At 49.0% G+C, this 14,911-nt stretch overlaps 1 protein-coding gene across 1 annotated transcript; it reads right to left on the bottom strand.

The window, feature by feature from the left end:
* Positions 1–1,787: 1,787 nt before the first annotated feature.
* On the bottom strand, positions 1,788–14,783 carry ZCRB1 (zinc finger CCHC-type and RNA binding motif containing 1). The gene is given in 9 exon segments (XM_061549039.1): positions 1,788–4,279; positions 5,433–5,505; positions 5,930–6,045; positions 6,665–6,772; positions 7,244–7,264; positions 7,266–7,356; positions 9,882–9,910; positions 11,446–11,549; positions 14,345–14,783. Coding segments are annotated over 8 exon segments (669 nt in total). The 5' UTR covers positions 11,530–11,549; positions 14,345–14,783; the 3' UTR covers positions 1,788–4,132.
* Between the last annotated feature and the right edge of the window lie 128 nt (positions 14,784–14,911).

Here is a 14,911-nt window from a genome sequence, read left to right as displayed (position 1 = left end):
AGCGTTTATTTAACGATTCGTGATTGCAGCATTCGAAGTGGGTTATAATATAGACAATGATCGGTATGATTCGTCTCATCAGCGATTCCATTCCGGCGATTTTAACTATTTCACTGATTTTGGAATCGATACTAATGCATGAATCGTTTATGAATCGATTCTCATTGACTGAAGTTATTAGGAATCGATTCTCCTAAATATTTTTATTATTTTCTGCCTTTGCAACTATATCTAAGAAACTTTAAATCCCATAAAAATATAAATATAATTATCCCTTGCTTTAAAATATTTTAACGACATTCTACTAAGTAGAAACCCGATGCAGTCTCTCTTAAGATAGTATTAAGCTATTATACTGGTAGGAACCTCCTGGTTACACCAGCCCACAGGGGATTATTGTGTCCGTCCGTCCGTCGTGGATCCAAAAATGGGAAGGGTAGGGCTGAGTGAAGTGGGGAGGGGCTGGGTGGGGAGGGTGGGGAGGGGCTGGGTGGGGAGGGTGGGGCTGAGTGGAGAGGGGAGGGTGGGGAAGGTGGGGAGGGGCTGGGTGGGGAGGGGCTGGGTGGGGAGGGGCTGGGTGGGGAAGGTGGGGAGGGGCTGGGTGGGGAGGGGCTGGGTGGGGAGGGTGGGGCTGAGTGGAGAGGGGAGGGTGGGGCTGAGTGGAGAGGGGAGGGTGGGGCTGAGTGGAGAGGGGAGGGTGGGGAGGGGAAGGTGGGGAGGGGCTGGGTGGGGAGGGTGGGGAGGGGCTGGGTGGGGAGGGTGGGGCTGAGTGGAGAGGGGAGGGTGGGGTGGGGCTGGGTGGGGCTGGGTGGGGGGTGGGAGGGGTGGGGCTGTGTGGGGAGGGGCTGGTCACCCCGTGGTGCCCTTATAAAACTCAACGTTTAACCTACTCACGCCGGCTTGTGCCCTCCCTCACAGTCGGGCATATTTGCGGAATACACCACGCCGCCATTGATCCTGGCCATTGACCGAGCAACCCAACGTTCCTACCAGCTCCCTCCGCAGGAATGTGTTATCCTCGCTCAATATAAAAACACGTGAAAAGTTTTCCGTCTAAACTTGATGGTGCTGTTTGTTGCTGGTCGTTTGACGTTTTGGGTCCGTGCTTAACAACCGTGTTAAAAGAAGGGTCATTCAAAGCAACCACCACACACCAACATCTTAATCGAATACAGAGCCATTTGTGCCTTTATTTTGGTGATTTCGAAAAGTGTTTTGGTTTGGCCATGTTTGTTTGTTGTAGTACGGAGTTAGACTGATGGCCTTAATCTGAGTTGTCTTGTGGTTGTTGTTGTTTGACTTGCATCCCACTGAGATTTTTGCACACAGCGTTGGTGTACGGTGTTTTTTCTGCAATGTTTTGCTGTCTTTTCTTGGATTTTCTGTTTCCACATAGTCACTTTAAGATGTTTTCTTGTTCATAAATGACGTCACGCGATTTTGTACGATTTTTGACACCCCCCCCTCCTTGTCACACAGCGTCACAAAAAGTCAGCCCCCCCCCCTCAAATATGACGTCACAAAGCTCTGCACCCCCCTCCCCCCAAAACCATATTTCCATTTTCAAAATAAAACACGTGCTTCAAATCGCTTTAAACTATTGTCATTGTAGTGCGTATTTAATGTGGCGCTGCACTCTGATGTTGTAGGAGTGTTGTTATAACAACTAGTGTTGTTTGCACAATTATATATTTATTAAAAGTTGCGCATTTTGATGTGACGTCACATTTCTCCCCCCCCCCTTACATTCGTGACGTCATTTATGGACGGCCCCTCATCCGACATCTCCTCCCGCTCGTTCCGTCTGCCCTTCCAGCTCGGCGCGTGAGATGGAATCAGCTCAAATGTCCAAATGGCTTGTGGAATCGCAAAATTACGCGGATGGCAACGGTGTGATGAGACCATTGTTTGGCAGTGGATTTATCATTTTTGATCATTAAAATGTTCCTAGCGAGATCACTGTCCCTGCCTACTCAATAGAAGTGCCTCCTATTGAACATTGTTGATGTTTCCACAGAAACAACAAAAAAAATGTTTTACTTAACGAAGAACAGAAGGCAAATACCGTCATGGAAATTAAGCAATGAATCCAACTTTTTTTTACCGCTCGTTTTGTCACTTTTATTATAAGTTACAAAATGTTTTATCGTAAAATTTCAATTTTCCTCGCCTATTTTCTCAGCTGGTGCCGACACTCATCGATGCCCTAATCCCATCTCGACTTCGATGATTGCAATTCCTCTACAGACTCTCAAATTCCCTCCTCTCCAAACTCTAAAATGCCACTGCAAGACTTTTTAACCCCACCCATAAACGAGACCATATCTCTCATGCTCCGTTCACATTCCATCAAATCCTGGAACAATGTTCAGAATTGCAGTCTTGAAGATCCCCCATGCATTCATCCGTTACCGATTAGTAATTTTGGTGAAGCAGGTCATGCTTGCAAATAAGACTATCCTTGTCTCTTGAGCTCCCACCTGGTTAAAGAAAATTTACTTTAAGCTAATTACCTCTGCCTTCTCATCCCACTCTACTCCTCTCAACGCATTCGGTCGAAGTTCCCGGTCTACGTTCACTCAGTGGGAGGTTGCTCGTTTTCTTTGAATGTCCCCATAGTCTGGAACTCCCTTGCCACCAGCAATATGTACTGTGGACTCCCTACGCCTATTCAAGACCTTTCTTTTGTTCCTTTGCCTTCCTCTCTCCGTAATTCAATATGCCCACTGCGAGAAACAGTGCAAGATGAATAAAAAACATTCACGGTCTAATATTTGTTCCACATTCTTTTTACATTCATAAAAAATATATACACATTTATTTACAGATGTTTGCCTCTTCACCTAATTTCACCAAATATTTTGTTACATTTGAATGACAAAACTTCTATTACAATTGTTGCGTTCCTGAAAAAGTAAGTTTAAATTATCTCGTAAATGGAGATACGCCACGGTGCCACGAACAGGGAAAAAAAATTCACCCGTAAAAACAAAGTTTTTCACTATAAATCCTTCATATGCGTGGAGGCTAGAGTCCTCTCGTCCTCTGGCTTGATATGGCTGCCACCTATGGGTCAGATGAATGGCTGCCACCATTAAGCAATTGGTAATTAAATATAATTTATTTTTTCCTAAAAAGTGTAAAATTTTGGAAAAAAATTTTCACGAAAATTCATTGTCACGCACAACGAGTCTGTGTGCAAAATGTCAGCTCGATTGGATCACGGGAAGTGGGTTAAAAAACGACCGAAAAATTTGCACGGTCCTAAGCAAGCAAGCAAGCGAACTTAATATAAAGGATTTAAAAAAAAGAGGCTGGCATGCGTTGCACAGCGTCCGGTGAGCTGCACACACAGCTCAGGCAATCCACTCGCCAACAACCAAGGTTGCATTTGGATGCTCATACCCACAAGCATGCAGAGAAGAGTCCAATACAGTAAAACCTTGGATTGCGAGCATAAGTCGTTCCGGAAACGTGTTAGTAATCCAAAGCACTCGTACATCAGTTGTGATCACGTGACGCTCGGCAGACAAAGCGTACACACGTACTACTCGTATTGCAAGACCTCGCTCGTTAATCAAATTAATAATTATTTAAAAAAATTGCTCGTCTTGCAAAACACTCGCAGACCAAGTAACTCGCAATCCAAGGTTTTACTGTATCTCTCGCCACTAGAGGTCCGATACTGCTATTGGTGTTCCAAGTCACTTGCAAATGAAACTTTATCTTGGTCTCTTCGAGTTCTCACCCTGCTTAAACAAAATAAACTTGAAACAAATGTGAAATCTTGCAGCGAGTGGCAAAAAGCAAACGCTTGCATACGAAACCCAGCGTTCATATGGGAACTTCTGGCGTGATTCAAAATACCGCTGCTCTGCAAAACACTGCTACCTCCAAGAAAAAATGTTTTTGGGCTCAAGGGGAAGAGTAATGGGTGTATTTATTATGGGTGCACCACAACTATGTATGGGAGAAGCGAGATGAATGGGGTTAACGATAGGGCTATTCAATTGCTTCCAGCACTACGCTGCAGATCAGCGGCAGTCCAGGCTACACTACCGCCCCGTCTTGGTGAACGACGCACAAGGGACGCTGGGCCCCGTCGTCTGCCAGTGAGAGAGGTCAGCGGGCGTCAATCGCTGAGCTCCTCCTCGTCGCTGAAGTAGTGGCTCTGCTTGATGCGGTGCCGCGTGCCGTCGGCGTCCGAGGTCCCGGGCTGGCCATCCCCGCCGTTACCACCGCCACCGAAATGGCGCCGCTCCTCCTCCACACGCGCGTGCTGCGGAACACAACGCGTCGCCCAGCACAAAGCGCAACGAGCAAAGCAAACAATACATCCATTTCGATTTAAAGCTTTCGTGACTGCAGGGATTCATCGTCTTGGTTCTTTCGGTAAAGTCACGTAGAAGGGAAGTAATAAAATAATACAAATTTAACATAAAATAATTCTCACGACGTTTCGGCCACAACGCAAGCAGCCGTGCTCAGGTGAAGAACAGGTCTGTCAGAAAGACAGCGTCTGAATGAGACAGCGTCTGAATGAGACGCTGTCTTTCTGACAGACCTGTTCTTCACCTGAGGACGGCGTCTCATTCAGATGCTGTCTTTCTGACAGACCTGTTCTTCACCTGAGGACAGCTGCTTGCGTTGTGCCCGAAACGTCGTGAGAATAATTTTATTATGTTTTATTTTTATTATTTTATTACTTCCCTTCTACGTGACTTTACCGAAAGAACCAAGAAGATGAATACATCCATTATACATTAATAGACACGGTTTTCTACCGCACCTTGTTCGGTGTGAAGTCCCAGATCGTGTCGGACAACACGCCAACCAACACGCGGTACAACTCGAAAACCCATCGGACAGCAATACAGCACAAACAGGGGCAAGACACGCACACATTGCTATACATGCACTGCGCAGGTTTAATATGCATGGTTGGTGTTTTTGCTGTTAAGGCTCATTAGCCGACTCTTGAATATGTTTATACCAAAAGGGTGTTTTACCTCCACAGTGATGTACATGCACGGCCCTTGATTAGTCCACTACTGAAGGCCTCCCCCCATGCCGTGCAGGTCGTGGGGGTTGTTTAAAACTAAATTATTTAAACTATTTTTTATTTTACTAGGCAAGGCCCGCTGAGCTCTATGGCCGGTTTTCAGAAGCGACCTGGCCACAAATGATACCCCAATTAAGTGCAATCACGTGGAAATGTATAGCAGCCAAATACTCTGAATGCATACCTCACCCCTGCTGGTCCGTGTGTGTGTGAGCATCTGCACTACCCTCTGATGCTCAAAATGTAATTTTACAATATCCATCACAAATTACCGTGGGGCGGGGAATGTGTAAACCGAAGCTAAATTGATATGCAGACACGTTTAGTGGTGTACTGTCGACCAGTCCGAGACTCGGCTGCTTCAAGGCACCTGGAAAGCGATGGCTTGGCTCAAGCTGTCCAGGGCCGGGTCCTCCCCTTCTTCTTCACTCCCAGACACGTTCCTGGGCAACACGCGTGCACCAAACAGCAGCCATCAATCAACAATTCCTGCTCGGCGATGGTGCGGGAGTGTAGCGCGCAGTTTGTGAACGCCGATGCAAGACACAGACAAGCATTAGCGGTGATGGGTGAAGGCTATTATTTTGGCACAGTCAATTTTAATGAAATTCGCGGCTGAGATGTGGGGAAAAAAATAGTATATAATTCATGAGCTGTAGTTTTTTGTTATTACAAAAAAACATTTTTGTTAAAAACTGTTAAAGTAACAATTTCAAAGACAAACTAAAAATACTTCAACGAGGTACCAGCCCTGTGTTAATCTAATTCATTTGTAAAGACATTTCCAAAAGCTCGCAGACTTCATTAAAATTCCCTGACCATCTTGACCCCTTTGCCAAAACCGTAGCAAAAGCAAGAGGTCATTACGTCTCCTGTTCTTGTGTAGCATCTAGCTTCTTTTTCTTCTTCTTTTCTTTCTTTTTTGGTGGATCCCTCTCCCCAAGAACATTCTTGGGGCAAATGTAGCTGAGGTGGCCATCCTCCTAAGAGTCAAGGAGCACACGTGCACACACACAGAATCCAACATGAAACCATCAGCAGGAGAAGGGAACGATGCCAATCTCATCTCCAAGTGTTGATAAAATGTCACTCTTGCAACATTCAACAGAGGAGCAGAGACAACACTATTGTTGGTTTGAATGGTGTCTAAGGTGGATGCCCTCTCTCACAGTGAAAGAACGGAAGGTACATCATACAGCTGAAAGGCCAAATGTCAGTAGACAGATCATTCCAAGGATGTACACATATACTCGTGTAGTGTCATCACACATCAACAAACGCAAGACACGTTTGCCCCTTTTACGCGCGCGTGGGATAGGAGTACTTGCCCCGCACTCGTAGCAGCGAGACTTGTCCGTGTGTCCGTGTGCAACATTCAACAGAGGAGCAGAGACTACGCTATTGTTGGTTTGAATGTTGTCGAAGGTGGATGCCCTCTCTCACAGTGAAAGAACGGAAGGTGCATCATACAGCTGAAAGGCCAAATGTCAGTAGACAGATCATTCCAAGGATGTACACATATACTCGTATAGTGTCATCACACATCAACAAACGCAAGACACGTTTGCCCCTTTTGCGCGCGCGTGGGATAGGAGTACTTGCCCCGCACTCGTAGCAGCGAGACTTGTCCGTGTACGTGCGGCGGCGAATGAACTCCGAGGCGCGGCCGTTGTCCACGGCGATGCTTGCCTTCAGCGTCCGACCGAACAGCTGCACACACCGAGAGAGACGTCCACAGTGAGACGGGGGAAGAATCTAGGCGAGGTTGGGCGCGCATTCATTAAACACTCGTATTTTGGAAGCGGTTTATCATTTTAAACATCTTTGCCTGGCGAGACGTGATATGACGAGCACGACATCGACACGTCTGAATGACGCTGTCTTTCTGACAGACCTTCAGACGCTGTCTTTCCGACAGACCTGTTCTTCACCTGAGGACGGCTGCTTGCGTTGTGGCCGAAACGTCGTGAGAATTGTATTTTATTATGTTTTATTTTTATCATTTTATTATTTCCCTTCTACGTGACTTTACCGGAAGAACCAAGATGATGAATCCCTGCAGTCACGAAAGCTTTAAATCGAAATCGACACGTTATCTCAAATTCTCGGGCTCAGAGCAAGGAAATCCAAACACAGGGGAAACTCTTGCAAGTATCGTGGACGTGCGAACGTGGCGCTTGCCTCCTTGTTGTTGACTTTGCGCACTGCAGTTTTGCGCCGACTCGCGGTCCAGGAAGAGCACGAAGGCCACGCCCTTGCTGCGGCGCGTCTCCCGGTCACGCACGACGGTCACCCTGCAGGAGACGCGCACGGGAATTTAGGCTGGCTATCGAACAAAGACAGGTGCCTGCATCGTGCGCGTTCGGATGCGCTGCTGCTGCGGCCGTCTGGAACGCTTTTCCTTCCGATATTAGGAAGCCACTGAAGCTGTGCACATTTACATCATCTAGATTGAAAACTAATTTCTTTAGAACTACTTTTTTTGTATCGTTTCTTGTCCTTCCTCCGCACCTCCGATGAGCACGGTCGGCTACGTACGGTGAAAAAGAAGTTCTACACGTACAAACGACGCCCGTATAATGCACGAATCACATAAAGCACAAAAAACACTCATTATACCGGTTTCCTAATTTCCCCCGTGCCTCTGTCCACCCAGCAGTCTAAAAGGGCACACCGGATTGACTTATGCAGCTAGCGAAGGATGCGAGGTTTAGTGATGTGTGTTGTGTGTGTCGCTATTGTAAACTTTTAATCACATTTGTTGGGAAAACTGTTACATTGTTTATATAGCATTGTTTTAGTAAGTTTGTATAGGGTCTTGGTTTGGCCCGATTTTTTTTATTTGGTATAGATTTATACTTAAAAGTTTTTATCTGTATTGCATTATTATTGTTATTGCGATGAAACATCGAAATGGAATTTTTTGCACTTTCTGTACGCAGCATGGACGGGTTGTGCTTTTTCTGTAGGATTTTATTGTTTACGTTTGTGATGTTTAGATTCGTGTACAATGAATTTTAGGTGTATCTTGTTATTTTATTGTTTGTTGCGGTTGAACCCAAATCAAGAGCCGAATGGCTCACAGGATAAATCCTAATAATTCAAACTGAAACAATGTGTTGAGCACTCCGTGCTGTCTTTGAGCCCCGCCCCCCTCCCTCCCGATACGTTTCCATTCATTGGCTACCACATTCTGATGAGCCCCCCCCCTCTCCTCCCCCCTTCAACTTGCTTATAAGGGATTACATCTTGAATCATTGCCTCACTTGATTGATGCAGCTAATTCGGCTATGACGGTCCCACCTGATGACGGAGACTTGTGTTGCCTCCGAAACGTCGTGATTTTTGTTTTATTTTCATTAATTTTGATGTTTTACATACGTGACTTTACCGAAAAAACCTAAGAATATAAAAAAACTGAAACAGTTATTCGATTGGCAGGTCGTGTTTCGTGGGGCAAAGTCTGGCCACTCCGGCTTCTTCCAAGACGTCGGGCTCGTGTTGAACATAGTCAGCCAGTCTCTCTAGAGCTCCCTCGAGTGTAGTCCCTTCCAGCAGCAGTGGCGTGAGCACGCAATGGGAAGGGTCAGTGTGCATTTTGATCAAACAAATTTAAGCGAATGATAGATGGCATTGACAACTTGTGCATTACACAATGATAACAGATGTTTAAGCCCATACAGCATTTGGGGAAACCATGTAAATACATTTCGATTTAAAGCTTTCGTGACTGCAGGGATTCATCTTCTTGGTTCTTTCGGTAAAGTCACGTAGAAGGGAAGTAATAAAATAATAAAAATAAAACATAATTAAACAATTCTCACGACGTTTCGGCCACAACGCAAGCAGCCGTCCTCAGGTGAAAACCAGGTCCGTCGAGGCGACAGAGTCTGAATGAAACAGCACACAAGCTTGGAGCATATATATAAGCTGGGCGCATTGACAAAGGAATTTGCATATCAAAAGGAATTTAGCATATTTATGGGAAATGCAGGAATGTGATTAGTACTGCATATGCATGTGCATTATGCAGGATTAACAGCATCAAAGGGAGCTGCAGTTACTGCTGCTGCAGCAGTTGCTGCTGCTGCAGTTTCTGCTGCTGCAGTTGCTGCTGCTGCTGCAGTTGCTGCTGCTGCTGCACTTGCTGCTGCTGCTGCACTTGCTGCTGCTGCTGCACTTGCTGCTGCTGCTGCACTTGCTGCCTTATCCATTTTAAAATGGATAAGGCAGCAACTGCAGCAGCAGCAGCAGCAGCAAGTGCAGCAGCAGCAGCAAGTGCAGCAGCAGCAGCAACTGCAGCAGCAGCAGCAACTGCAGCAGCAGCAGAAACTGCAGCAGCAGCAGCAACTGCTGCAGCAGCAGTAACTGCAGCTCCTTTGATGCTGTTAATCCTGCATAATGCACATGCATATGCAGTACTAATCACATTCCTGCATTTCCCATAAATATGCTAAAGTCCTTTTGATATGCAAATTCCTTTGTCAATGCGCCCAGCTTATATATATGCTCCAAGCTCGTGTGCTGTTTCATTCAGACTCTGTCGCCTCGACGGACCTGGTTTTCACCTGAGGACGGCTGCTTGCGTTGTGGCCGAAACGTCGTGAGAATTGTTTCATTATGTTTTATTTTTATTATTTTATTACTTCCCTTCTACGTGACTTTACCGAAAGAACCAAGAACATGTAAATACAATAGAAGTAAACTATTATTTGCTCGGGTTGGATTAAAATATATACAATAAGTATGTGTGCTGATCACTGTGCCACCCAGTCACTACGTTACGTCTGCCAGATTCATGAATGCATTTTTTGCTTACCTAACAACCTTACCATGCTTTTCCATGATCTGAAACACAAGATAAAACACAACTCTTTAGAACACTTGGTCGATTATGATGAAAATATACCTCAGTTTCATCTCAATGTCAACCGACATGTATGTAATTTACAGATCAGCTTCAATAAATAGCGTTGCTGAAACGTTTAACTGAAAATGTTATATGATTTTGACCGAAAACTTTCGTGACTGCAGGAATTCATATTGATGAAGGCCGCTTGTGTTGCGATCGAAACGTCGTGGGTTTTTTGCTTTTATTATTTTTCAATTTATTATTTGCATTTACATTTTTTCTTTTTCTTTTATTTGATCAGTTATTTTGATTTGATTTTCTATCTACGTGACTTTACCGAAATAACCAATAATATTTCGATTGAAAGCTTTCGTGACTGCAGGGATTCAACTTCTTGGTTCTTTCGGTAAAGTCACATAGAAGAAAAATAATAAAATAATAAAAAGAAAACATCATAAAATACAATTCTCACGACGTCTGTCGGAAAGACAGCGTCATTTCAGACGCTGTCTTTCCGACAGACCTGTTCTTCACCTGAGGACGGCTGCTTGCGTTGTGGCCAAAACGTCGTGACAATTGTATTTTATTATGTTTTACTTTTATTATTTTATTATTTCCCTTCTACGTGACTTTACCGAAAGAACCAAGAAAACCAATAATATGTTATAATGTGACTTTCTCAATCATAACGTCTCCAACCACAGTCGCCCGCTCTCCTGCCACAAAAACTTCCCCACTGTTTGACAAAGCAAAAGTGCACATAGGAAGGAAGAAAGACACATCGTACAAGCAGCAGTACATAAATTGGTACAACCCGAGGAGCAACACCATTATGGTACCAATTCATTTATAGGTTTTCGCGGCCGTGCTGTTTCGCTCTCAGAAGAAACCAAAAACACATCACAGATAACTTTATTTATACGGATAATAAACAAAATGGCCTGGAGTTCCAAGGATTGTCACCTCCACTGTTATGACCTTTACAACAAAAAAATCCACATTTTCGCCACAGGCAGGCGGTGCCAATTTCTGGCAAACGAAATATCTGCTGAACCCACGGGAAAAAAAGTGAGACAAAAGTGACGAGGAAAATAGACCGAGGTTCCGCTTTTTCACTACATGGATGGAGTGAGGCGCTGTAAAAACATAAGTATAAAACGAATGTAGAGTGAGGTCGGTTTAAAGTGGAATGGTACATGGCACACTAGCCAACGAAACACCAGCTCTACTCCTATTCCAAGACAACCAGCCTGGAGTAATATCCCTATCCTTAATTATTACCAGACTAGCCAATCGGACAAAAGCCCTACTTCTAACCACACTGGCACACCAAACGGTAGCCTCACCTTGAGCTAAACCAAGGAAAGCAGCCCCTTGCACGATCCCCATCCTCGATTATAACCAGACTAGCCAATCGGACAATATCCCTACCTACCTCGAACTCTAGCTTTAGTGTTCCCTGGCTCCCTGTTCACTTCGTGTTCACCCGTCACGTGCAGGTGCCGAGAGTGCGTGACAGGGTGCCATGCACCTTGTGCAGGTCGCTGTTGGTGAGGGAGAAGGGCAGGTTGGACACGTAGACCGTGCTCCGGCTGGGAGCCAGACCTCCGCTCATGACGAGATCTTCGCAGCAGCCTAGGATCAGCAGGGGGGGTTGGGGGGGTCAAATCTCAACGAGCAACCTCACGGGTCTGAGCCACCATGAACGAAAGGCCCTTGAGACACAATTGACACTGAAACGCAGAGGCCACGGCTCAAATCGGTGTTCTTCGTTGCAAGGTCCATGGGCCACTGGCAGGCTCTGGGTGGCCTTTAGTGCGGCCCCCGACCTTACACAAATGTGAAAACACTCCATCATCATGCGGTCAAACCCCTAATGGTTTCATATGTGTGGTGGTCCTCAAATTCATGTCTAATCGGCGAAAGTGCCCCCCCCTCTCTGAAAATTAGTGAAGAACACTGGGTCAGAGCATAGTTTGGTACTACAAAAATATGTATATTGGTCATAAAAGTTAATTATTTGACAATCCACTCATTTAAAATGTGTATGACATAACACACTATTGTTGACCTCATTTAAAATTGGAATCAACAAGTGAAATATCTAGTCCTGGCATGTGGACTAACACGGAGTTTGTATTTACACTTGTTTACTCTGGATAGCCTCACTCACGGAGTCTCAAGGCCGAAGGGTCCTGTCAAGTTTTTGCAGTCGGAGGCAATGCTTGCTATGAACATTCCAAGTCAGCGATATGCAGGTAAATCTTTCAAAATTGGACTGCGGTGCCGGCCCACAACGGCCTACTCTTGCAAACGAGGTCACGGGTTCTTATTTAACGTGTCAGTGTGAAGCAGCATGTATGTACGGTTATTACACGCGCAGAAATACCGAGTTTCTTTTGGCACGACAGTGGAACACAAGGGGTTATATTGCCGGTCACGGCCGCCACCACCAACAACCACCAGCACCACCAGCGGCGATTATCTGAACTGGGGCCTCCTCCCCTAGGTCGACTCAGCCTAAAATAAATACCTGGCGCGCGGTGCGTAAAGATCGCCACCACCACCGCACCACCACCACCACCGCACCACCACCATCACCACCACCACTACCGCACCACCACCACCACTACCGCACCACCACCACCCCCACCGCACCACCACCACCACCGCACCACCACCGCACCACCACCACCACCGCACCACCACCACCGCACCACCACCGCCGCCACCACCACCGCACCACCACCACCACCGTCACCACAACCACCGCACCACCACCGCACCACCATCGCCGCCACCACCACCACCACCGCACCACCACACCACCACCACCACCGCACCACCACCACCGCACCACCACCACCGCACCACCACCACCGCACCACCACCACCGCACCACCACCACCACCGCACCACCGCACCACCACCGCCGCCACCACCACCGCACCACCACCACCACCGTCACCACAACCACCGCACCACCACCACCACCGCACCACCATCGCCGCCACCACCACCACCACCGCACCACCACACCACCACCACCACCGCACCACCACCGCCGCCACTACCACCACCACAACCACCACCACCACCGTCACCACAACCACCACCGCCACCACAACCACCACCACCACCGCACCACCACCGCACCACCACCACCACCACCACCGCACCACCACACCACCACCGCCGCCACCACCACCACCACCGCACCACCACAACCACCACCGCACCACCACCACCGCACCACCACCACCGCACCACCACCACCACCGGACCACCACACCACCACCACCGCACCACCACCACCACCACCACCGCACCACCACCACCGCACCACCACCACCACCGCCGCCACCACCACCGCACCACCACACCACCACCACCGCACCACCACCACCACCGCACCACCACACCACCACCGCCGCCACTACCACCACCACAACCACCACCACCGTCACCACAACCACCACCACCGTCACCACAACCACCACCACCACCACCGCACCACCACCGCACCACCACCACACCACCACCGCCGCCACTACCACCACCACTACCACCACCACCGTCACCACAACCACCACCACCGTCACCACAACCACCACCACCACCGCACCACCACCGCACCACCACCACCACCACCGCACCACCACCACCACCGCACCACCACACCACCACCACCACCACCGCACCACCACCACCACCGCACCACCACACCACCACCACCGCCGCCACCACCACCACCACCGCCGCCACCACCACCACCACCACCGCCGCCACCACCACCACCGCACCACCACCACCACCACCGCCCCACCACGACCACCACCGCACCACCACCACCACCACCGCACCACCACCGCACCACCACCACCACCGCACCACCACACCACCACCGCCGCCACTACCACCACCACAACCACCACCACCGTCACCACAACCACCACCACCGTCACCACAACCACCACCACCACCACCGCACCACCACCGCACCACCACCACACCACCACCGCCGCCACTACCACCACCACTACCACCACCACCGTCACCACAACCACCACCACCGTCACCACAACCACCACCACCACCGCACCACCACCGCACCACCACCACCACCACCGCACCACCACCACCACCGCACCACCACACCACCACCACCACCACCGCACCACCACCACCACCGCACCACCACACCACCACCACCGCCGCCACCACCACCACCACCGCCGCCACCACCACCACCACCACCGCCGCCACCACCACCACCGCACCACCACCACCACCACCGCACCACCACCACCACCACCGCACCACCACCACCACCACCGCACCACCACCACCGCACCACCACCACCACCGCACCACCACACCACCACCACCACCGCACCACCACCGCGTCTTGCCGCGTTCAATCTCCTTACTTCCTCAGCGTTCCACGCCGCACGCGCCCGATGATTGTTCAACTCGTCCCGCGCGGCGTCCCGCGCGCCCAGCAGTGAAGTCGTTCGTAGATAAGAGGCCGATTCGAATAATAATAATCCGATGGGAGATATCGGTGTGGGCACACAACAACAACAACACCGGGCGGAGGAGCGACGCTGCTCACAACAACGAGCGGAGCGCCCCGGGTGTCTAAAGCACAGCAAGTTGGCACAGTAGGGGGCACTGGTGGTGCATCGGCCACTCATCTCGAGCCAGCCGTCGACCCCATGGCACCTGCTGGGTCTGCCCCGTGGCCTCCTTGTCAGCGGCGGGCGTTCGGCACTTCGCGTGGCACTTAACGTGCACCTAGGCTGGCACAAGCGCCGCGGTGACGTCCCCGCAACTTAGTTCGCGAATGGCGGCTGCTGTTGTCGGATGACGTTCTATTGCCAAGTGACGTCATGTCACCTCAATGATGTAACATTCGATGACGTCACCCAAAGCTTGCCCACAGACAACCAAAACATCGGACGTCCGATGACGTAACGCCTGCTGTGACGTCACAC

This window comes from Lethenteron reissneri, chromosome 10 (assembly GCF_015708825.2).
Source record: "Lethenteron reissneri isolate LAM-NWPU_2019-01 chromosome 10, ASM1570882v1, whole genome shotgun sequence".
Classification (NCBI taxonomy): domain Eukaryota; kingdom Metazoa; phylum Chordata; class Hyperoartia; order Petromyzontiformes; family Petromyzontidae; genus Lethenteron; species Lethenteron reissneri.
The sequence above is the reverse complement of the archived record's forward strand: the minus strand, read 5'-3'. Positions and strand labels throughout refer to the sequence as shown.